Source organism: Adiantum capillus-veneris, chromosome 2, assembly GCF_014529385.1.
Source record: "Adiantum capillus-veneris isolate H3 chromosome 2, ASM1452938v2, whole genome shotgun sequence".
Classification (NCBI taxonomy): domain Eukaryota; kingdom Viridiplantae; phylum Streptophyta; class Polypodiopsida; order Polypodiales; family Pteridaceae; genus Adiantum; species Adiantum capillus-veneris.
The window spans coordinates 53,607,502-53,633,063 of record NC_140932.1 but is presented as its reverse complement, the minus strand read 5'-3'; the positions used below and the strand labels follow the sequence as shown (position 1 = coordinate 53,633,063).

The 25,562-nt window shown below is 43.3% G+C and overlaps 1 protein-coding gene across 1 annotated transcript; it reads right to left on the bottom strand.

Moving 5' to 3' along the window:
* Positions 1 to 640: 640 nt before the first annotated feature.
* LOC147462801 (uncharacterized) lies at positions 641 to 11,902 on the bottom strand. The gene is made up of 5 exons (XM_086527437.1): positions 11,625 to 11,902; positions 11,071 to 11,540; positions 10,866 to 10,981; positions 991 to 1,102; positions 641 to 911 (listed from the first exon to the last, which is right to left on the bottom strand). The coding sequence occupies exons 2-5, from the start codon at positions 11,112 to 11,114 to the stop codon at positions 767 to 769; spliced, it is 417 nt and encodes a 138-aa protein (XP_086383563.1). The 5' UTR covers positions 11,115 to 11,540; positions 11,625 to 11,902; the 3' UTR covers positions 641 to 766.
* Positions 11,903 to 25,562: the final 13,660 nt, after the last annotated feature.

The following is a 25,562-nucleotide window of genomic DNA, read 5'->3' as shown; positions in this document are numbered from 1 at the left end:
GCATCTTTGAGGCTCGCCCCGTGCCACCAACAGAGACTATTCGCGATCTTTGGCTAGAGCTGATCCACACTCTCAGAGGACAGCTAGAGAGACTCCAGGGCAGCTCCGACCGCATGCGAGAGCGCAGAGAGGCTTTCCTCTGACTCTGGCGTCCTGGGCCTTTTACCACCATGGTCCAGGGTGTACTCAGATGGCACTACCGTCCACCTGTGTGGCTTTTCCCTCCTCCCATCTCTTGATTTAGCCTCTTTGTACATTTGGTGTTTTTTCATTGGGAGAGTCTCCCCATCATGGTTGTTTTAGCCCTCTCTCGCAGAGGTAGTTGTAGCCCTATGGGCAGTTTCATTAACTAATAGAAGGATCTTTTTCTCGGTTTTTAAAAAAAAAAGTGTTTGCACAGGGAGAATGTCTTGCAGAAAGACTCCACTTTTCGTAGTCCTGGATATGCAGCCCTTGCATGCTTGGACTCGATGTGCTCATCGGTACGATTTTAGGAGCCCCATGCTATGCTATGGCTGGTTTATCCACTGATAACATCTACATTAATGTATGGGTGCAACAAACAAATTTGGGGACCTACTCTGTCATAGTCAATCTAGCCAGACAAAATATTTAAACAAAGATATTTCTTGAATGAATAAACAGGTGCATACCAAAAACGCTGAACCGACCCAAATCAGCAAGATGGTTACATGTATTGATATAGGTAAACCAAGTGTCACACTCCATTGCTACAAAAGTAAAAACAAGGCAAAAAATTACGTATTTAGGGCAAGCCATGGTCCACCAGGCCTTCAAGGCGCCATATAGAATTAGACGACTTTAATGCCAACTCATCCACTGTAGCACACCCCGCATCCCGACAAATATTGCTTTGTGCACTATCTGAATCTTTTGCTTGCACATCATTCCTGGTGCAGCTTAGCCTCTCACTTTCACAGAGTAGCACACAAGACTTCTTAGAACTATCATTAAGATACCTTAGCAGACCTTTGCTTCACCACCAGCTTATCAACTGCCACAAATACTGTGGAAGCTTTAACAGGAAGCACCTTAGGGCCTTGCAATAAATCACCAAAAAAGTAATGGATTGACTGGGAACCTGTAGAATAATATCCAAAACATGCTTTTCAAAATGAAAAATTCTGAAGCATGACTTCAAATACCAACTTTAAAAATCAATTTTTTTAAGGGAAAAACAGTCTTTATAGAAACCACTTGCAGCAATGGCTAAACATATGCATAGAAAGGCATCTTTCAGTCGCTGAAATAGCCGAAACGATGCAGCAAATTGGACAACTCTTTTGGCTGTCTCCTCACCTTCTGTTCCATAATCATCAGACACATTTGTCGCACAACCTAGAGCAAATGTTCATTTTGTTTTTTCATCAAAATTACCAATATCTTCCTTGCGTGGATTATTAGCTTCATCTTCATTGTTATAATGATGAGTAGGAACTAAAGTATCAAGCTTGATCCCCTCACAAAAATTTAGCACTTCTTTGGTTCTATGATTTCTCACACACTTTTTGGAGAATATCAACAGCTTGTTAATGCCAGAAATTCTTCCAATTCCAGTGCATCTAGAAGCAAGCAACTGCAGTGTACTGTGTGTGGCATAGAGCATGACTTTGAATGATCTCCACTTTGTTAAGAAACTCCAGTTCTATAATAAAGTTGGCAAGTTGTGAGGTTGACGATAATTTCCCTTCGCATTGCACAACATTCTAACTGACAATAAAACACACAACCCAATCACAAAAGGGGAAGTCCACAAAACAAAATGCATTTTATTAGGAGAAGAGGAAAATGACATTCTAAGAAGGAAAAAAGAAATTTCTATATAACTCTGAGGTTGGGCAAATAATTAGGACATCACATAAGAGCATTATAGAGAAATTATGCCTACATAGAGCTCTATGACAGTTGTAAGCTTCAAGCAAACCTTTTCTTTTATACTCAAGAAATTCTTCAAATTTTGAAAAGCATGCATTCAGTTTCTAATCGACAGCAATTAAACAAGTGCAAAATAGGGAGAATCTAATAACAAAATATCATTTGTAGCTCAGAAAGACTGCAATGCCATGCTTTCAAACCCTCACAAATTGATAAGACCCATAAAACACAACTAGGACAAGAAAATTTCACTAAGACACACGTGAGTCGTCATTTCCAGCCTTTATAAAAGATAGATCAAACCATAAAAAGCAAACACGAATGTTCACCTCACCTATTTCTGACCACCCAAGAAATTTGACTTCTTCAAAGGAAGCACATCCATCATATTAGAAACTGCCCACGGTGATATATGTGAGGCAAAGCTCAAAGCTATTAAAGCTGCTTCAACAAATTACACGGAAGCAGGCAAAGAGCAACGATATTAAAAGCCGCCTAACTTCTTGATTAATTACTCGCGACAACATTGCACCTCAGTATGACATAAACAGCTAGTACTCTTCATTATTATCACAGAGAAATATAAATTTGTACCTACATATCGATTGATAAGCGTAAGAGAAGAGAAACTCTGCATGCTAGGCCATCTTCATAGGAAGCTTCAAAACCATATTTTGATGCTTTCCTCAAGCTTCTAGATAGATTCGATGTAATTTGAGCTTTTGATGCAATTGGTTGACCCTTGATCCCCACACAAAGAGAGAAAGATACTATTAACATTTTTAACAAGCCAAACCGACCCATGAGACCAAAAAAGGTACAAGTGATGATGATAAATATTATGAGTAAGTGTGAGGATACTCTGACAAAAAATATGAATCATAACCCTGACTAAATGCTAACCAAACATCAGAGGTGAAATTCAAATGAGAAAACTACTCGATGACAAAGTGGTGGAATCAATAAGGCCCCTGTCACACTCGGGCACCCAAAGTGCGGACAAGCAGATGTGGCGCCGCCTCATTCATCTGCCAAAAAGTGGATTTGGGCTCAAAGGCTTTGTCAGATGGCCGGCCTCATTAGCCCGGCCAATTTTTCATAGTGGTGGCCATCCCTCAAAAAGTAGGGCACGAGAGCACTTCGTAGGTCTTGAACTCTGACGGTCAGCACGAGAGACGGGTTGTCAAACACCTGTTCTACGGGCGTTGGCTGAGGAAAAGGGCCATGTCACAAAGTGATGACGTGGCTACCGACAGCAGAAACCCTAATTTCTACCAGAAACCCTAAAAATCCTGCAAACCCTAATTTCTGCCAAAAATTCCTAATTTTGCAGAAACCCTAATTTTTGGAAACCCTAACCCTAACTGCTGGCTGGAAACCCTAAAAGCTGGCACCAGTGCCACGTGGCAGCAGGTACGGAATCCTGGAAATTGTGGAGGCTGAAAAAAAAAGCTAGCGATGCATGCTGCTTGCTTTTTTGCTACGCAAGGAATTGGAGAGAGAGAGAGAGAGAGAGAGAGAGAGAGAGAGAGAGAGAGAGAGAGAAAGTTGATTTGCTTTTATTATTGGTCAGAGAGAGAGAGAGATTGCTTTTGTTCTGAAGCTTTTGGGGCTCTGCTTTTGGGCATCCCTTGTAATCTTTATATTCACGGTTTAGGGCTCACTTCTCAGAGCATCTAGACGCAGAGTCTGAGAGTGAAACCCTAACCGCTCTTTGTACTTTGACATTGATTTAATACATAAAGAAATACCGAAAGGGGCGCCAGTCTTTGGGACCAATGTCTCTAGGCACGGAACTCCGTCGGGCCAATGCAAATCTATTGTGATCTGTGAATTGTTTTGAAGTGGTTATTTTGTGCTGTCGCGATTGATTCTTGACTTGGAGTGTCCAAGTCTGTTACAGTGGTATTAGAGCACGGCCGATTTCTCTTCTATGGGAAATCCGATCTCAAATTTTTTTTTTCCGGCGGCACCTATGGCTTCACGCAAGGATCGATCGACTCCCTCTGCATCTGGAGATGCAGGCAGGGATCACAATGAAGATTCCGGCAGAGAGTATGGCCCACCTCGGCCTACTCAGGCGGAGCAAAGAGAAATGAAGCGTCGTCAATTGATCGGCGATGCAACAAAGATGATGCTCAGTTTTCCGAAGGATCTGAAATTGGCAAAATATATGAGCGAGACTTCTTTTCCGGAAGTGCATACGTAGTGGCAGAAAACCACTACACCACCCCTGAAACCCGCTCTCAAGAAACCTTCTTCTGATCACAAACAGTATTCAGAGAAGGAATTACAAGAGGTGGTTGATGCATGGATTGCTCAGCTTTTTGATGCGCAAAAGAAAGCCAAAAAGCACGGTGAAAAGCAGAAGAAAGGCACTGACTTCCTTGGATATTTGGGTCGTCAGTCGACATTTGACAAGGCAAAGAAACAGAAGGAATGTGTTCGATTTGAAGGAGGACCCAGTTCTTCTTCTTCTTCTTCTTCTTCTTCTTCTGACAGTTCTTCTAGCTCTTCAGATTCGAGCGAAGAAGATAGAAAAGGTAAAAAGCGAAGCAAGAAACAAAGCTTCGGAAAGGGCAAGAAAAAGGCAAAGAAGGCTAAATCTCGCCCAGAGACTGACAGTTCTACTGAGGACTCGTCTACAGACAGCTCAAATTTCGATGACGGAAACTTTTATGCGAACAAGAAGAATTTTTACAAAGCCAACCAGTATGACTTTCTCGAAGATAAAAGCAAGAAAGTCCGAGAGTTTAAGGAAGGTGGCCGCTCGATCAAGTTTGATACTTTTTCAGGATACTCAGATGCTTCGAAGGCTTTGTCTTTTATACAGCAGTTTGACATCGCTTTCGCGGGAGGACGCTATTCAGAGTACTCCAAGATTCGGAGAGCTGCCTCTTACTTTAAGGGGAATGCTCGTACTTGGTGGTCCACGCTTCTTTTAAACAAGACTGCGCCAGTTAAATGGTTGAAATTTAAGAAGCTTTTTATTTCTTCTTGGTTGACGCAAGAGTATGAACGAGATATACGAGCTGCTTGGAACCATCTTCAGATGACCAAGAAAGATACAATCAATGCTTACTATGAGAGATTCTGGAATTCTTTTCTACCCGCCTCTTCATTCAAGAAGATCTCGTTCAGAGAACAAATTGAGCGGTTCACCTTGGGTCTACCTACAGAGATCCGAGATCACTCCTTGGAGCAGAAGTCAGCTTCTATTCAGGAGTTGATGAGTCATGCGAAGCGGGGCTTTGCCATTCACTCTGGCAGTCTGACCTACCCTACAGATAAGGCCATGACACAACGAGCCGAACAGACTTCTGGGACTGAAAATAGAAAGAAAAAGAGCAACCCAGAGAAAAAGGATGCACGACCCAACCTTACTCCTCAGGAGCGAGCTCGATTCATCAAGAAGGGAAAGTGCTTTGGATGCGGGGAACATGGATACATCTCCGCGAAGTGCTCTAAAAAGGCACAAAAAGAACAGAATGATAAGGACGACGATTGGCCTGAGAGTTCAAGAGCAGCTAAGGAACGTGGACGAAAAGGCAAGATAAAAACAGGACTAGTTCCAGATTGTGTGGGTACCGATCCCGACACCATGGATGAGAGTACAGAACTTTGCCGAGCTTGGGCAAGGTGAAAGATCAAGAGGCCCTGATCTTCTTTGATGGAGGAGCCAAGGCCAACTTCATTTCACCGAAATTGGTGGCGCGGCTCAAGATTACTCCCAATCGGATGGGACCACTTGCGGAGGCAGTTCTAGCGCACCCGACAGGGACGTAGCCATTACACCTGTCATTGGCAAACTTCAGTTGCATTGTCAGGGGTATTTGGGGCATGAGGACTTCTTCATAATGCCTTTCGAGGGTTGTGATGTTCTCTTAGGGATTCCTTGGTACCACAAGAACAACGCCGTGGTCGATTATCAGGCGAGAAAAGCGACTTTGACTACAGAAAAGGGCAAAACAATTATACTTGATATTAAACTGAAGGGCGAGTCTGTCCCTATTGTATCGGCTTCGGCTATTTCAAAATTAATGAAATCCAGTCTGTTTGTTTACTCGATCTTTTTAAAAGAATTGAGCGATAAGAATAGGACAAGTATGTCTGAACTTGATAAAGAACGCCAAGATTTTCTCCACTCTCACGCTGATTGCTTCTCAGAGGGCCTACCAGGAGAGTTACCACATGCTCGTCCTGAAGATCATACCATTGATCTCATACCTGGAAGCACACCACCGAACCGGCCACCTTACCGTGTGAGCCGAGCACAGAATGAAGAGATTATGAACCAAGTGAAAGACCTCTTGGAAAAGGGTCTTGTCCAGCCTAGTACTTCACCATATTGCTCTCCAGTATTGTTGGTTTGAAGAAATACGGATCTAGGAGGATGTGCATCGATTATAGAGCTCTCAACAAAATCACCATCAAGAATAGATTTCTGATTCCTAGGATCGATGATATACTCGACAGGTTACAGGGATCCTCGTGCTTTAGCAGGATTGACTTGAAGAGTGGATATCATCAGATCCGAATCGCACCGGGAGACGTCTACAAGACAGTCTTTCGGACTACTTTTGGGTTATTTGAGTTTTTGGTAATGCCTTTTGGCTTAACCAATGCTCCTACAACATTTAACCGGATGATGGATATGATTTTTTGAGAGTACAAGCTATTTGTTGGCACTTTCTTTGACGACATCATTGTTTTCTCCAAGGATGAGGCAGAACACAGAGATCGTCTGCTTCAAGTCTTTCAGGCATTACGAGATCACAAGTTAGTGATTAATGCAAAGAAAAGTGAATTTTTCCTACCAGAGATACACTTTTTGGGACACATTGTCTCAGCTACAGGAGTGCAAATGGACCAGGCCAAGATAGAGACTATCCGTGATTGGCCCGATTTGAAGAATGTCCATGAAGTAAGAAGCTTCTTGGGACTGTGTTCGTACTACAGGCGGTTCATACGAAAGTTTGCAGAGGTTGCTTTCCCTTTGCATATCTTGACACAGAAAGGAGTCATTTTCTCGTGGGGATCCACAGAGGTGACTGCCTTTCAGACATTGAAAGAGAAATTGACTACGGGACCAATTTTGACTTTTCCGGACTTGCAGAAGTCATTCGAAGTATATTGTGATGCTTGTGATCGTAGTCTAGGTGCGGCTTGATGCAAGAAGGCCATGTCATTGCTTACAAGAGCCGATTGTTGTCCAGGCCGGAGATGATAGCACAGATTTATGAGAAAGAGCTTTTCGCGGTTATCCATGCTCTTACACAGTGGCGGCATTACCTACTCAGAGCGGATTTTACTGTCTTTACAGACCATCAAAGTTTGCGCTACTTCTTGCCACAGAAGCAGCTTTCCGAAAAGCAGATGCGGTGGGCGAACATCTTGTCACAATTTCACTTCCAAATTGTCCATGTGCAGGGACAGAAGAATGTGGTGGTAGATGCTTTGTCTCGAAAGCCGTTGGTTCTAGCTATTTCCACGATACATCATAGGAGCTTCGAGGATATGGTCGATCAGTATGCCACAGATATAGATTTTGCAGATATTTTCACACGGATACGGGATGGGGAGACAGTAGCAGGATACTCCAATCGAGAAGGCTACTTGATGAGAAAGACTATGTTGTGCGTTACACAGCCGTTGAGGAAAAAGGTTATGACTGAATGCCACTGTCCACCTTTTATGGCTCATCGCGGCATTGCTACCACCATGAAGGGGGTAGAGAGATACTTCTTTTAGCCGAGACTCGAAAAGGATGTGAAAGAGTTTGTGCGCAATTGCTTAGTATGTCAGAAGGTCAAGTTTGACAGGCATAAGGCACAGGGATTATTACAGCCTTTACCCATACCCACCCGCCCCTGGGAAAGTATTGCGATGGATTTCATTTTTGATCTCCCGAGAACACAGAGTGGTCACGATGGTATCTGGACTGTTATTGACAGGTTTAGCAAATAGGCTCATTTTATTCCAGTGAAGAAAACAGTCAAGCCGGATCACTTAGCGAGACTGTTTGTGGTCCAGATCTTCAGATTACATGGCATACCTGAGACGATTGTCTCCGACAAAGACCCCAGATTCACGAGTTTGTGTTGGAAGGCAATTTGGGAGAACATTGGCACGCGGTTACAGTTCTCGTCATCGTTCCACCCGCAGACTGATGGGCAATCTGAGATTGCAAATTCAGTGGGTCTAGATTTATTGAAGTCTTATATCTCTGATCAGAAGACTCAATGGGAAAAGTACTTACCTTCGGTGGAATTTGCCTACAACAACACGATACACTCTTCGACGGGGAAGGCGCCATTTAAGATTGTTGAAGGTGCTGCGAAGGTTCCACCCTTCCTAAGCACGAAAGATAAGATCTTTCAAGCGGATGAATATACGCGAGATTTAGATACGGCTTTTGCCAAGGTTCGTGAGACTATGCAGAAGTCTCAAGAACGACAAAAAAAGGCAGCGGATCGCCATCGTCGCGACATGAAATTGAAGGAGAATGATTCGGTGCTCTTACGTTTTGAGAAGGTACGCCTACGAAAGAAAAAGGGAAAGGAGAGGCTTTTTCCAAAGCTTAGTATGCGATACTACGAACCTTTCTAGATCACTGAAAAGATAAATGATGTCTCCTTCCGATTGAAACTGCCATATACTTGGAGGATTCACAATGCATTCCATGTGAGTCTCTTGAAACCTGTTACGGGTGATGTGTTTGATGATGGGGAGCCTGATGAGCAACCCGAAGTGGAAGAAAATGAAGAGATCATTGTACCTGAACAGATTTTGGCACATAAGGATACAAAGAATAAAGGTAAAGTCCGAAGGCGGTTCTTGGTTAAGTTCAAGAACTATCCTGATTTGGATGCGAAGTGGATGGAGGAGGAGGACCTAGCAGATACTCCTCAGATTGTGAAACTTTACCTCGATGCTTTTGGTTTAGCATAGTCTATTCCAAACGGAACACAGAATTCAGCTTGGCCGGAGATCTGGTGCAAGTGGGATGCACAAAAGGGGAGTCGCTCCGCTCCTTTGTCAACAGATGCCTTGATTTAGATACTAGAGTCACTGATGTCTCTTTGAGCTTCAGGGATATTGAAAGCTAACAGTATTCTGCTGTATGACTTTAATGAAATGGAATTCCTGATTATGATACTGATTTGTTCTTGACTTCTCTTAAGTGCACGAACTGATAGACGAAATGACTGCAGCATTTTGGTCTGATTGATCTCGAATAGACATGGTTGCAATAGGGGTTAGTAAATCGGACATTGATGAGGTCCCAATTGGACCTAGATGCGATTGCTAGCTACATTGCCGATAAATCATGGTCTAAGATCCGAATGAATGTTGAATGTCATGTGATGTCCTGTGATGTCCTCTGATGTCGTGTGATGTGACTGTCGATTTGGTACATGTGCTAGATGTGTGTTCCTAGTACGTAGGTACTAACAATCAGTGTCTGCTAAGACGGTTTATGGCTTCTGTCGGTTTTGCAAGCATAATCGCGGTTGATTACAATGCTTTCAAGAGGGGGGAATGTCACAAAGTGATGACGTGGCTACCAACAACAGAAACCCTAATTTTTGCAAGAAACCCTAAAAATCTTGCAAACCCTAATTTCTGCCAAAAATCCTAATTTTGCAAAAACCCTAACTGCTGGCTGAAACCCTAAGTGGCTAGAAACCCTAAAAGCTGGCGCCAGTGCCACGTGGCAGCAGTCACGGAATCCTGGAAATTGCAGAGCCTGAAAAAAAAAGCTAGCGACGCATTCTGCTTGCTTTTTTGCTACGCAAGGAATTGGAGAGAGAGAGAAAGTTGATTTGCTTTTATTATTGACTCTCTTGAGAGAGAGAGAGAGAGAGAGAGATTGCTTTTGTTCTGAAGCTTTTGGGGCTCTGCTTTTGGGCATCCCTTGTAATCTTTATACACGGTTTAGGACTCACTTCTCAGAGCATCTGGACGCAGAGTGTGAGAGTGAAACCCTAACCACTCTTTGTACTTTGACATTGAGCTAATACATAAAGAAATACCGAAAGGGGCGCCAGTCTTTGGGGCCAATATCTCTAGGCACGGAACTCCGCCGGGCCAGTGCAAATCTATTGTGATCTGTGAATTGTTTTGAAGTGGTTATTTGGTGTTGTCGCGATTGATTCTTGACTTGGAGTGTCCAAGTCTGTTACAGGCAAACTTTAACATCATAACCCAATGTGACACAAACCGAGAGCCCACCTCAAAAAATCCAGGTTGGGTAGGCGGCCCACTGTGACAGGAGCCTAAGACAAGTGGTACACGTCCCAAACATGTGAACAAGAGAGGTTCCTTGGATCTTGAGAAGGCACCATAAAGCATTCACATGTTAAGACGGTAAAGCAACAAAAGATGCACCTTGGCACTAATGTAATGCGCTTAAACATAGAAAATGAGCAGAACCATCTACAATTATTATCGGAACGACCATAGAGTCTCAAGAGTTGGTGAATGAACTTGCTTTGATCCTCTTATCTACTCTTCACATCAAACAGCCTCAATCCATCCTCAAAATTTGCCACACTAGGTAACACTCCAATTAGACAAATCGAACTTACCAACGTCTGGCTTATTCCTAGCAGATGCTATCTTACCCAAAAGTTTATTGGTTGCAATTCCCTATGGAAAGAACAACCAAAAATACTCTAAAGAAAGATAAAGATATCATTAATGCAAAAATGAAAAAAGATGTGTAAACAACCTCAAGCAGAAACAGAGAACAATTGCATTCACCAATCAGTACACATTCATCAATACCATAACTTTCAGAACGTTGTATGACCAACAAAAGCAGCTCCACAAAATATAATTGATCTGCAACTCAAACTTACTACTTAGTATGCATATAAATGAATGCCATGAACAGCAAAGCCCGACAAGCGTGTGATTACAATCAAAGAGCCAATAACCAAAAGGTTACCATGGAGCGAGTATACCTCTGAGTGGTTGGGATGCTACTGAACTATCAATACGTGACAAAAAAGACAATGTCCACTTTGCTTCCCAAAACCTCATTAGTTCCATCAAATGGAATCCCCAAAGCCTCTTACCCCTACAGGAACAGAATTTATTTTTTAAAAAGTACAAAAGAAGATATATAAATGAATATAAACAGAAAGAGAGAAAGAGAGAGAAATGTACAAGAAAGACTCCCAAAAATCTTGCAAGCCGATGTCTTCGCTCATTCAAATTTCCATTGATTGGAAGGCCGTAGAAAGCGAGGAGGGCATTCGTATTTTGGCCGTTGAGAATCGCTAATCGTCCAACCGCAAGCGGAAAGTTCTGTGGCGCTTGTCCATTCACCAATATTGGTTCAATTTCTTCATGGTATTTCAAACCTGCATTTCTAGAGCGAACAATGCCACGTTCTTCACGCTCGATTGCTCTTTTTTCTACCTCTTCGATTGTGATTTCCAATATGTCTAAACGATCAGACATATTCTCAAACCCTTGTGTGACAATTTGAGTCAAATTTTGAAGTTGGGCAAAAATTGAAATGTTGCCAACATTTTGAATGTTGGACAGCTCTTGTGTTATAGTTTGGACATTGTGATTAAGACTATTGGAAGCCAAGTTTATTGTGGCCCAATTTGGTTGTTGACCTGCCATTTCTAATTCACAAAGATAACAAGCGTGAGCGAGAAGAAGAAGAGAATTTCAACGTCATAAGAAACCATCCAAGAAAGAGAGAGTACCTCAGAGCTCTGCAACAGCAAGCGTGCTTTACTAGCGGAGAGAAAAGACAGCAACAGTTTCGCACGCCCTTGACAACGGAGTTACGCTGCCGTCATCTCGCTTGTTTCTTCCATACAAAGAAGCCTTCGTCGAGGCTACTCTGCAGAGTTGGGTTTGAGAGGCAAAGTTTGAAAGGATAGGACAACACAGTTGGGCGCTACTGCCACTAATTAAAACACCCAGGCAAAGTTTGAAAGGATAGGACAACACAGTGGGCGCTACTGCCAGTAGTTAAAACACCATTAAAAAATTGGTCCCTTCCAACGACCCCAATTTAGGTTACTTTTACGTCCCTTCAACGACCCAAATTTAAGTTAATAAAAGTACCAGTAGGTTTAAGTTAATAAAAGTACCACTATGTCGTACCCATTTCAAAAAAGGAATTAATAACCCGAATCTTTCAAAATGCTCATTGTCGAGCTTGTCGTTGGCTGCCTTGCCTCTTTAGAACATGATTCAGTCAGCGCGTTGGTTAAACGAGTAGGGTAGCACAGTTGCGCACGACGCCAGGGGCTGTTGCTGCAGGGTAGCCACAGCAGCTACGCGCGACGCCAGGGGGCTGCTGCACTGCAAGGCAGCCACAGCAGCTACGCGCGACGCTGGGGGCTACTTCATGATTTTTTTAAAAATTTATTCAGGGAAGCGCGTGTATCACGCAAGCCAATCGCCCGCATGGCTTAGACAACTGACTGTTGTTTGTGGCCGCCTGCGTTCGAGCCCTGCAATCTAATCCCTTTTACAAATGGACTTCAGACGAGATGAAGAGGTAATAACCTTCGTGTGGAGATGCGAATATTTCTAACTATTAAATAAGTTGAAGAACTTACCAGTATGTACGAACCTATTCTTTTTTACAAATGGACTTCAGACGAGATGAAGAGATAATAACCTTCGTGTGGAGATGCGAATATTTCTAACTATTCAATAAGTTGAAGAACTTACCAGTATGTACGAACCTATTCGCACGCTCGCAGCAAAGAGCAAGGCATTGACTCAAAAGTTGATGCGAGCCGTAAGGCGTAGGCCAGGTGTCAAGGGACGAGCACGAGACAGCATGCAATGCATCTGCTTGCTTGCTGTGGAATATTTTTTAGTTGACAGGGTTTCCGAGAGTAGCAAGGTGTCGTGGATGGTTGGTTGGTTATGGAGGCAGCCTCAAGATGTAGCGTCTCTGCCAGGGCGAGTTTGACTCTCCATTATCTTTTAGAGGGTGGGAGACCTGAACCTCAAGGTTGAACGCAAGCATGAGATTCCGGCCCTAGCGCAATCTCATGAAGGAATGAATAAACATACCAACTTGCCAGTATGAAGTACTAGTAGGTGTTACACATTTTGAAAAGAAATGGGAGAGAGAATCGTCAAAGATGCTCTCAACTTTGGGAGTTGGAGTTCCAATGGACCTGAGGTCCGTACATGAGGACTTACTATGAAGGAACTGTAGAGAGAGAGAGAGAGAGAGAGAGAGAGAGAGAGAGAGAGATCGTTTTGATAAATGCAAAATGATGCAAGTATGGTATGTGTCATCTTCGTGCAGAGACATAGAAGGTGGGCGAGGTGCAAGGGAGGAGGTTGCGCAGACCAATGGAGATGGGTGGAAGAGAGGTCTTCGCGTAGAGATGCAAAGATGGAGAAGTTGGGCAAGGTGCAAGGGAGGAGTCCGCTCAGCCCAAAGGATATTTTGGGGGGGGGGGGGGGGGGGTACAGATGGCGAAGGCGGGCTGAGACAAGGGTTTTTGCAGGCAAAGGCACAGATGGCGAGAGAGGGCTGAGGCGAGGGTTTTTGCAGGCGAGGGCACGGATGGCGAGAGCGGGCTGAGGCGCAAATGACGAAAGGTTTTGTAAGGGGGGATCTTCTTACTAATGCTTTTTTTTTAAGTAGAGCCAATAGGGGATACCCAATTTGAAAAAATAAAACATTAAGGAATCTTTTTGAGATGCTTGGTGTCTCTTACATCTGTGAACGTGGGTTTCTCTCTTTGGTTGCCATGCCATGTAGCATTCCAAATGCCTCTCTCTCACGCTACCTCTTCTTTCTTCCTCCAGAGTCAAGATCGATGTACAGGTCGTGTGTCGGGCTCTCTCTCTCTCTCTCTCTCTCTCTCTCTCTCTCTCTCTCTCTCTCTCTCTCTCTCTCTCTCTCTCTCTCTCTCTCTCTCTCTCTCTCTCTCTCTCTCTCTCTCCTGTTTGGTGTTGTAGAGAGGGAAGCCACGAAGGTGAGGAGGGGATGAACGAGGTGCAGAAGGGCAAGCCTGAGAGAGGCGGAGCAAGCTAGGAGATAGAATGAGGGCATCTGCAATGCCTTGGGGAGAGGGAGGGTGTTGTTGTTGAGAAGCGAGAGGAGTGGAGGAAGGCCAAGGCAATGCTTTGTATTTATACTAGAATAGAGCGCCCAAAAGCAACGTGCGGACTGAGACCAAAGGGATAGCTCAGAAGGCGTCCTGCAAAAAAAATTCATCTTTGCCCGTGTTCGAGTACTACCCTTTGTACTTTTGAGTGAAAAAGTACGGAGAGTGACTAGGTAAGGGATCTTGCAAGATTCCCATGGATTAAAATAAGAGAAGAGCCAGTAGGGGTATGTCCTAACAATTTCGAAAAGAGAGAAAAAACAGACGAATCTTTTCAAATGCAGTGTCGTGCGAATCAGGAAGGGAAGGACAAAGCACATGGTGGAGGCAAGGACGAGGACGGGGATGAAGCAGTAGGCCATGTGTGAGGCAGCGGACCATGGTGCGGGGAGGTGGACGAGGAGAAGCAAACAACAAAAACAAATTTTTAAAAAAATCTGAGCGCTTTCTGTGAGAAATCTAGCAGTGGAGGTTAGTTGGTGTAGATCAAAGGTTTTAGTAGTGAATCTCTGAAGGGTGGGGGTTCGATTCCAATGCAGGGCCCTTTTGTTTGCTGCAGTAAATGACAAAATGAGGGAGCGGTGGTTATTTGGGAGGAATTGTGTCCGTCTATCGCACGTGTCAATGCAAGGGACTTGCCGATACACTGTGTGCGAGCCACAAATGGCTCCAAGCATGCAACTAGCCTAAACTAGTAAGCTCAAAGATGACGATGGTGTGTCACTCACCGCTCTACGTTTGCTGTCGTGGAGGATTCCTCGCCACGAAGAAGAGGGAGACGTCGCTACGCCGCACTCAACCGCCTCGCCGTCATCGTGCCGCCGCAATGCTCTCTCTCTCTCTCTCTCTCTCTCTCTCTCTCTCTCTCTCTCTCCTCTCTCTCTCTCTCTCTCTCTCAAGCACACACACTAGTACACAAGGGAGACGGAGAAGGAGATGGAGCAGGAGCACTCTTTCTCTCTCTCTCTCTCTCTCTCTCTCTCTCTCAAGCACACACACTAGTACACAAGGGAGACGGAGAAGGAGATGGAGCAAGAGCACTCTTCTTGCATTGCACAAACGAGAGAATGAGGTATTTTAGGTTTTAGATTGACTTTTATATGGGCTTGCCCGTTCACATTTGGGCACCCACACTTAGCCAATCCTACTCAAACATTATAGGTTCCAGTTTTCGAGTGCGCCTCTCATCGGCGATCACTCTTAACCCTTTCTATTGGACCGATAAGCCCGGTACCTGACTCTACCAAATAAATAATACGACGTCTGTTGTAGATGATAGGGTGTCCGTGAGCCGTGAGGATTAACATGCCCCCCTTCCTGATGTAGATTCTGCTCTCGGAAGCTATTGAGTTGAAGCTCGTTCATCGAGGTGGAAGAGCCTTTGAGAGGAGTGTCCTTAGCCTTCTTCAATCACTGCAAAATCAAACAAAATTGGCACAGTAATTGCATTCTTATATACAATCAAAAAGCATATGCAATTGTAGGCAGACAATTTGATTGGTAATAGAATTTTAAACCATTTGTCAGCAATAAACATTAAATTGTAATAAAATCAAACGCATAAACAGTTGTAAAGATAAAAAATTAAACAGGTCTTGGTCACTAATTTAACGATCGAAAGGCACTAAAGATCGATTATTAATACCATGGGCACGCTTCTTAATTTTCTTTGGTCAATTAAGTTGTTTAATCGCAAGAGCCAAGTATTTCATGTCCGAGGGCTGACTAGAGGCTATACCTAGAAGACCTTGTAGTTAAGCTACGATAAAAGGAATTGCTCATGAAATCATCGTCTAACTGATTCTCTTTTCTTTGACCCCCAAAAGTCTTTTCACAGTGATTCAATTTTGACGTGTGTGCTTATTTTGTATGCCTTGGGCTTTTTGCTTCTCAAGGAAAAGCGCCCACACTAGGAACCTCTAAGGCTCTAGTACCATAGGCGATACATGTGAGTGAAGTACCAAACCAAGCTGAGATTTCTCTTCCAGCTTAAGATTATACATTGTGGCATTTTGATTTTTGTTTGTTTGTTCGTTTTCAGCATTTTAAATTTGTAACTTGGGGGGTCATATAACATTGTTACCCTCCCCAGGCTCATCACATTAGTAAACTCCCTTTATAATACTTAAGCTAAAGGTCAATAGGGACTAAGCCCACTAGAAATCCCTAGTACATTTCACACAATGCTGCCTAAATCGGATTAAGAACCTAAGTAACCATTGATTATTAGGAAGGCATTCCCCATGGTATGAAGAGAAGATCTGTAACGCCTAGCTTGGTCAAACTAGCTTAGTCGGGCTGCTTGATTTTTAAACCTAGAAAAGTGATTATGACAAAAAATTACATTGAATTTAATGTTTGGTACTAAGAAAATGCGTTGAATATTATGCTACCAATTACAATTAAAGCAGACAAACATAGATGCAAAAAAGATAAGGGACAATGCTAATGGACAAAAAACACATGTTTGTGTTGATGATCGCGCTTGGTTTGAAAAGTGAATGAGAGAAATATTCCATGAAGATCCAAATCCTAACCACAGCAACACGTTTCTATACACACTAGGAAACACAAATAATACCTCTAGGAGGCACATCAGTGGGAAGAAAGAACTTTGCTAATCACTAAACTCTAAAACAGAACACTCCTCTCGTACTAATCCTACCTACCCTCCATCACTCGAGTGATGAGGATCAAAGGTGTTTGATGGCATAGGTTTCTGTTTCAGTGTACCGAATGTGAATGTGTAGGTTTGGGTCAATGTTTTGACTTTTATTGTGCATACTCGTTTGCTAATTGCTCCTTTACTATTTTTCTTTTTTATGAGTATAAGGCTTTATATATACATTCCCTAAGATTGGTGATTGAGAGGTCAGGGAAAGAAGGGTAAGAGGGAAATAATTCGATAGGTTGACGTGAACGAAGACTTCCCCCCTTCCTAGGGTAGGTCATACTGTTTGAAATGTGCTCGTCACCCTTTGAAACCAATTGTTCCACTTGGTAATAGGTGAGGATTTTTGCCAGTAGTTTTCTATTACCTTAAGTGCCTCGTCAAGTTGCAAGGGTGGTAAGGCACTCTCCTAGGATCGAACTTGAAGTGGTTTATCAGGTGATTCTTGAACACTGGGAGGTGTGGATTCCTTTGTAGCTTCATGGAGGTCCACTATTGTAGGTGGAGGTTGTGAAGAAGCTTTTACCTCTATGGATGCATTACATGAGAAGCTAGAAGCTTCATGGGACTCCCCCCTTCCTGAGCTAGGTGGAACAAATCGTTCTTTCTTCGGTACCCAAACTAGCTCTGGAGCGGGTGTGTAGCATTCTGTGATTTTTTTCTTTCCGTGATCGTCAATTTGTTTTGGAGCTACAAGATTGGGCTCACATGGGTCAGGTGACAGGTAAGAACAGAATCTATGTTTTGGCACCCAGATTTGATCATTTCCTTGATAGTAGCCTTGGGCTTCCAATAGTCGTTTAGGAATCCACCGCCCGTTTCCTTACATTTCTTGGAGCGAGTGGAACGTTTCTTACAAGGCTTCTGTTTTTTGGCACTAGCTATGGTCGCTAAAGAATCTTTAAGGACCCACTTGTATGTTTTCTTTGTTATATTAGGATGAGTCTTGTCAGAAGCTATATGCATTGCTTCTAGCATATTTAAGGATACGAGTGGTGGCATTTCATCCCCCTCAAGTGTTACCCAGGTCGTCTCCCTGTTTCCCCAAGTGTCTATGGTTGTTTCTAGGTGGACCCAATCCACATTGTCTGACTCAGTCATCCTAGGTAGTACATCCATATAAGGAGAATCCTCCCCAACATTAGTGTCCACTTTACACGTGTAACAATACTGCAATGGGGCCGAGTGAACTGTGGTGTCAGATCTATGATCAATTGTAAACCTGTTTCCTAGAGGATGTGCTCGACCAGGTACAAGATCCACTCGAATGACAAAATCTTGGAACTGCAAGTAGACATGGTTTTTAGACCAGTCATGCACCATTTTTGCTTCCCTCATGAAAGGACATCCTATCATCATCTCAGATGCCATAGTGTGCTTGGAGAAATCCATAACAATGAAGGTAATTCTTATTTTATGTCCAAAGACCTTGATCTTGACATCTTCTAGCATTCTAATAGGTTTAACAATAGACTCATTGGCCATCTTCTACCACTATGGTTGTGGTTTGAAGGTGAGGTCTTCCCATAGTTTCCCATCAATTTTTAGTCACAATGCTAACCCCAGCGCCACCATCAAGGATTTCCTTCACAATTAATCCCTTGGTAGTGATTGGTATGGTTGCATTGGATTCATCTCCCTCAAAGTATTGTCCCAACTTGTTAACATATATTTTTACAACAAGGTTCTCATCTAAGTTGGGTTGTGGATCTAAGTGTTCCTCCTCTACTGGCATCTCCCTAACTCCATCCATCTATGCAAATTGTGGTAGCTCGACCTTCAGTTCTCCATTGAGGAAAGCTCAAAGAGCTAAGAATAGCTCAGGGTCTCCATATAGCTTGGACATGATGGTGGTTCTAACTTCTGAAGCCATGAAGTCCATCAATTTTTGGCAATATTTAACGACACCTTTTGGGCTTCAGTCCCTTGATGTGGGGAAGATGGGATCTCTATTTCTTCAATAGGGTCAAGTAGTCCCTCCATAAACATTCTTTCCAACAAGAAGTGAGTACGCCCACTTTCCCATGACTTTAAGTCACTTTCTTCTTGGATGACACTAGGTATGGCTAAGGGTCTATGGACTTGGTGAGGTTGTTGTTGCGTAGGGAACACTGTGTTTGTAATCTGGATCTGCCTAGGTGCTGGCTGCAGATCCCATTGGGTATCTTCTACAAAACTCCTTAATTGCTTGACTCGCTCGATCTCCTCTGTAGGGTTTGGATAAGTTCCTATCTTCTTCTTGGATCCTGGCCATTGTGGCTCATGACGATCTTCCTTGTTGGTTTCTTTCCTAGTGGTCGTTTTGGTCTCCATGGTTTCACCTGAATCAGAATCCTCTTCAGTGTCGTTCATATATACGGGGTCGTCACCAGTCCCTATGTTGGTCTTTGAACTAGGGTCTGACTGCACTGCTTTTTGCGATCTCTTCCTTCGTGTTTTCTCCTTCTTCTGAGATTGGGCAATTGATGCCGTGTCTCTTTCTTCAAGAATATAATTTTGTTTTTGGAGCATCGATCGTGTGAGTACATTTACTAGTACCACAGGTGTACTTTGTGATGGCTCCTTTGTAATATCAATCAAGTTTACTGGCATGATCTTCGGCGCATTTGGATTATTCAAACATTGGAAAATCAAATGATCTATGCCACATCGATTACACACGAGTATCAGCACTGTAGATGTGCTCGCTTGATTGGTTTGCATTAGTGTGGCGTTCTTTTGTAGCCTAATAGGACAATTGAATACACAATGTGGACCTCCACACGCATAACATTGAAGAGGTGGTCTCTTGGTAGTGTAATTGATGTTTTGGCCTCTTGCAGCAAGAGCATCTACTTGATAGACAAGTTTGCCTTGTCCCCAATAGTCTTCCACGTAGTATTGTGGACTTTCTTCAAGCGCATCCCTCCCATAGAAAATATTAGGCTCTATAATATCCTCACAGCCTTCCAAACAAGCAATGGATGACTCACAATCCACTTGATTCACAAAAGTGATTCTCGTATGTGGTGGTTACGGTCCTAACACTGGAGGTGGTAAGGGTGTTGTTTGAACAACATTTTGGGCCCTAGGGACCATGTGTTGTGACGTTTGTTCAAGAGGTGGGGCCGACATCAGTGCAGGCACTCAAGGTGTGTCTGTCCATGCTAAGGTTGGTCTATTGGCCATCGCACGCTTAAATACTATGCAATCCTTAGCCTGATGACCATACCTCCCACACAAGCATTGCAATTCCCATTGAATTCCACTCTAAAAGTAGAGCATTCACTGGTACTATGCAGACCATAGCATACTGAGCACCATTGTTGCTCCCTTCTTGGATACATATGATTGTTTTGCGGAGCATGATCGTCTCTAAGACTCTCTTGAATGGCCTTAGTGAGATTTGCTAAAGTCATCTCAGATATCTTTGGCTCCTTAGCAATAGGCTTTAGGGTCATTGGCTGATGCCCCGATGCTTGCGAGCTAATAGATTTAGGCTCAATAGACACTCTTTCTCCTTGAATCATTAAATTATCCTCCAATTGGATCGCATTGGTGGTGACCACTTTCCAAGTGGTGATACCTCTAATGAATAGGCCATTGTATATATCCTCATGTCATAATCCCGATTATTATTGAAGCGCTCATTTGGATTACAACGAGAATTCAAATGCTTTAAGCGACTAATAAAGTCTCTCACCGACTCTCCTTCCTCTCGTTGGGCTTTTTGGAGCTGAGAGGTTACACCCCAAAGCACTCCCTCTCGTATGTATTCTTTCAAGAACAATCTCCTAAGAGTAGGGTAAATCGTTTTTTCCTCCACCCTTAGAGTTCTATACCAATCCCCTGCCTTCCCACTAAAGGTTAGGCTTAAAGTATTACTCTTATGCAGGTCATTGTGTTCTCCTAGAGAATCGCATATTTGTTCAAACACTTCGATATGCTTTCTCACATCCCCGTCTCCACTAAATTTTTGTGTGAGCTTGTCTATTTGTACTACCTTACTTCTAGGCTCTCATATATTCTCAGCAATAGATCGACCAATAGCTTAAGCAAATGTTGCCAAGTCACCTAAGTGAGCAGGCACCATGGGTGAAGGTGCTCCAAAGACTACATATGGAGTAGGTATTGGCATTGGGCTTGGCGCATAGGAAGCCCTTGGGTTCCACTTTGGGTACGGTGTTATGCCATGTGGTGGCCCAAAGTTCATATGTGTGGCCCTAGGCATAGCAAATGTCGGATGTGACATGCTAATGCTAGCCGGTATAGTCCCATGGAAATAAGAGCTTGGATGTTGTGGTTGTGGAGCATAGGTTGTTGAAACAATGGGAGAGGTAGGAACCACATGAATACGAGGACCCATGGGTGTATATGATTGGTACACACTTGTAGGTACTGTTGCAGGCATTGAGCTGTCATGTAGCGGTGCTTTACTAACAAATGAGGTCCATGGCGTGTTTCTTGGCATGCCCATCATTGGGGTAGGCATGGTAGCCGTGGTGTCATCAAGGGAAAGATGAGCTAGACTTGGAAAAGTAAAGCTATCACTTTGTGGACTCAGATTACATTGAGACCCCTGGAGAAACCACATATGGAGGATCCATCGGACTTGCCTAGGGAGTCTCCATTTGTGATAAGGTTGGTTGTTTGGCCTTCCCTGTATCCAAGAATCTCATGAGACCCGTTGAATGCATGTGGATCCCCTTGTTCTGTCTCTCTAGCTCAATAACCCTATGGATGCCCTCACAAACTCTTTGTTGTTGATCTTCCACGCTAGTAGCACCCGTTGTGGATTATAGGACATCTAACCAACCCACGTGATAGGTGTGACTTGTGTATAGGTCGGTTAGAGTTTCGGTTTGTAGTTCGTACTCCCAATTCTCATTTAAGAACGCTCCATTTAGGATTGAGGTGCTAGGGGTGTCCTTTGAGCTAGATGCAATGTTGCTCTCTATGGGTTGGCCCTTAGTGGTTGCTAAGTCAGGAGCACTCGATTGCTGTCCTAGCAAGGATATTGACATAGTGGCTTTTGATTTTAACTCTCTTCATTGCTCCGCTTTGCGCGTTGCGTAAGCTCTCGAATTTCTTTTCCCTAGCTGCAATGATATATCGCTCAACCTCTTGCACTTTGGCAAGGCTTCTACCATCAGGTAATATGACCTCGGAGGGGAATAGCTCTGAAGAGTCAGGGTGTATAGTGAATGGAGCATTCACGTGCACACTCTCCAAGAGCATGGGGTCTACGTTGGTCATGAATGGCAAATCCACCCCCCTCATTTACATCGTTAGCTCCATGTCGGAGCGAGTGGCTCTACTAAAGGTTTCCTTCAAGCGGCTAAGCACGCTCGGCCCGGACCGTGGACCCATTGAAGGAGTACAAGCGGAAGTGCGACGCGAGAGAGAGTGCGAGAAGAAGAGAACAACGATATGGTGAACTCGCTCTACTGTAATGTGTAGAGCATAGTGAGTTCTTATTAGGTTTTTACAAAAGAATATGTGTACATACCTAGCGGCCCGCCCAGTTACCTGGGCGACCACATTGGGCTTTATACCCCAACAACCTCCCACTTAAAGTCCAATGTGGTACTTTAAGTGTGAGAGAAGCTACTATACAAGCTAATATACAAGAGATGTAGAGAAGTGATGTACTACCCTACACCTAACTGCTTGCGAAAATGCGCAAAGCTCTCTAAGGGAAGTCCTTTTGTAAATAGATCAGCAGGATTTTCTGTGGTGTGAACTTTGACAAGCTGAAGTTGCTTATCCTCGAGCATTTCCCTGATGAAATGATACTTCACATCCACATGCTTTGTCTTTGAGTGATAAACTGGATTGCGAGCCAATTGTATAGCACTTTGACTATCACAATATAACACAGGCATCTCTTCTTTGATTCCCAAATTTGTTACTAGTCGATTAAGCCAAATTGATTCTTTGCATGCCTCTGATGCTGCAACATATTCAGCCTCTGTAGTAGACTGAGTAACACAATCTTGTAATCTAGAACGCCATGATACTGCTCCACCAGCCAATGTAAAGACATACCCTGACGTAGACCTTCGGTTGTCAAAGTCACCTGCATAATCTGAGTCTGTAAAACCCTTTACACTTAGCTCCTGACTCCCATAGCATATACGCATACTCTTTGTATCTTTCAGGTATCTCAATATTCCTTTCACTGCCTCCCAATGTTTCTTGCCTGGGTTTGACATGTATCGACTTACTACTCCCACTGCAAATGCAATGTCTGGGCGAGTAGCAATCATTGCATACATCAAACTACCCACTGCAGACGCATATGGAATCTTATCCATTTCAGCCTTTTCTTCCTCAGACACAAGACAATCTTGTTTGCTAAGTTTCACATATGGTGGCAATGGAACACTCAATGCCTTTCCCTTCTCCATATTGAAACGTTGCAAAACCTTGTCAATATACTCTGTTTGAGATAACCAAATCAACTTCTTTGATCTGTCTTTCTCAATGCGCATACCAAGTATATGACTTGCCTCACCCATGTCTTTCATGTCAAACGATTTTGCCATCTTTGACTTCAAAGCTGAAATCTCTTCCAAGTGCTTGCCAGCAATCAAGATGTCATCCACATACAAAATAAGGATCAGCCAACTACCACCCTTAGCCTTCTTTGTATATAGACAGTGATCGAACTCACTACGTTTGTAGCCTTGAGAAAGCATAAACTTGTGGAATTTATGGTACCATGCCCTCGGTGATTGTTTTAAGCCATAAAGACTCTTTAACAAGTGGCATACCCAATCTTCCTTGCCTTTCTCAACAAACCCTTTTGCCTGCTGCATGTAAATTTCCACATCTAAATCACCATGCAAGAACGCTGTCTTGACATCCATTTGGTGCAACACCAAATCTAATATGGCAACCAATGCAAGAAAGCATCTCAATGTAGTCATCTTGACCACCGGAGAGAAGACTTCATCAAAGTCAATGCCTTGTTCTTGCTTAAAACCCTTGGCAACAAGCCTTGCTTTGTACTTTGGCTGACTATCATGAGCGGTGATCTTATAACTGTAAACCCATTTACAAGGTAGAGCCTTTTTGCCTTGTGGTAATTTAACTAGCTTCCATGTCTTGTTTTTATGCAGAGCTGTCATCTCTGACTGCATGGCCAATTGCCAATTCCCGGAGTCCTTCATTTGCACTGCTTCCTTGTAACATGAAGGCTCATTGCAATCAGTCAACATGACATAGTTCATAGATGGAACAAACCTATCAGGAGGTCGCGTTACACGTCCAGATCTACGCACAATAGGTGGCTCAGGTTCAGCCACAACCTGTGGTTCCAATCTATCCTGTCCTTGCTCCTCTTGAGCCCTGACATTTTGTCTTGCACGTGCAGGTCCATCTTCTTGGAAGACAAATCTTCTAATCTCCTCAACCCTCTCTGGTTTAGAATGATATTTGGATTCATTAAAGTGAACATCATTGCTGCGGACAACCTTTCTGGATTCGGGATCCCAAAGTCTGTACCCCATCTCACCAGAATTACCATAGCCTAGAAAGATCCACTTTCTACTCTTTGGCTCAAGTTTGTTCCTAAATTCCTTTGGAACGTGAGTATATGCCTCACAGCCAAAGACTTTGAGATGCTTGTATGAGGGCATTTTGCCTGACCATACCATCTCTGGCACTGAATCCTTCTGCAAAAAGTTGCTAGGAGATCTATTTACAAGATGAACAGCTGTTGATACAGCTTCAGCCCAGCTTCAGCCCAAAACCCATTTGGCAGCTGTGCATTAGACAACATACTTCTGACCTTCTCTTGTATGGTCCTATTCATCCTCTCAGCAATACCATTTTGAGGAGGATTGTAAGGAGCAGTAAGTTCACGTTTTATACCTTTTGACTCACAAAAGTCCTGAAAGGCCTTTGAAACATACTCTCCACCATTGTCAGTGCGTAAACATTTAAGCTTCTTGCCACTCTTATTCTCCACAAGTGTCACAAACGTTTTGAAAACACTAAACGCTTCATCCTTGTGCTTGAGAAAGTAAACCCATACTTTCCTCGAGTAATCATCTATAAATGTCATAAAGTAAGAAGCTCCCCCTAGAGATAGGTTAGGCATAGGTCCACACAAATCGCTATGAACAAGTGCCAACTGTGTATCTCTTCTACTGCTTCTATGCTTATGTGGCTGCTGTGTTTGCTTACCATACAGACAATGTTCACAGAATTCAAAATCATTAAATGAAAAGCCAGGCAAATAACCAGAACGAGACAAGATTTCCATTCCCTTCTTGGACATATGTCCTAACCGGCAATGCCACAAAGAAACGTTCGGCTGCTCGGTTACATTGATTACATTTTTAGAGACATTTGATACATAAATCATGTAAAGTCCTCGAGACTTTACTCCATGTGCTACTGTCATAGAACCCTTGGATATCTTCCACATGTTCTGTCCAAAAGTGGTGACGTAGCCAGCATCATCAAGTAAACCTGTGCTGATCAAGCTCTTTGTAATTGCGGGAACATGTCTCACATTCTTCAGCGTGAAAGAAGAGCCATTCTGAAACTTCAATTGAACATCTCCAACACCTAAGATCTCACATGTCTGCCCATTGCCTAGCCGAACATGATCTTTAGTGGTCACATAAGAAGTAAACCACTCCTTGTTTGGAGACACATGAAGTGATGCCCCTGAGTCTATAATCCAGTCACTCAGTGCATTTCCATCAGATGCTGTAAGAAGAGCTGAGTCCATTGTATTCTTCAAGAAGTAAATGTCTCCTGACACTAGACTGTCATCCTCTGCAACAGTGTTTGTCACATTTATTTCTTGAATCTTCACTGAGGACTTGTTCTTCTCACCATGGTCTTCAGAATTCTCTTTGCCTTTTTCTGCTTTCCATTCTCTGCAG

Excerpts from the sequence above, each read along its gene's own strand:
- LOC147462801 (XM_086527437.1), bottom strand. The coding sequence starts at position 11,114 with ATGAGCGAAGACATCGGCTTGCAAGATTTTTGGGAGTCTTTCTT. Across the intron at positions 10,982-11,070 it reads GATTTTTGGGAGTCTTTCTT|GGGTAAGAGGCTTTGGGGAT; the intron begins GTACATTTCTCT and ends CTGTTCCTGTAG. Across the intron at positions 1,103-10,865 it reads AGCATCCCAACCACTCAGAG|GTTCCCAGTCAATCCATTAC; the intron begins GTATACTCGCTC and ends ATTATTCTACAG.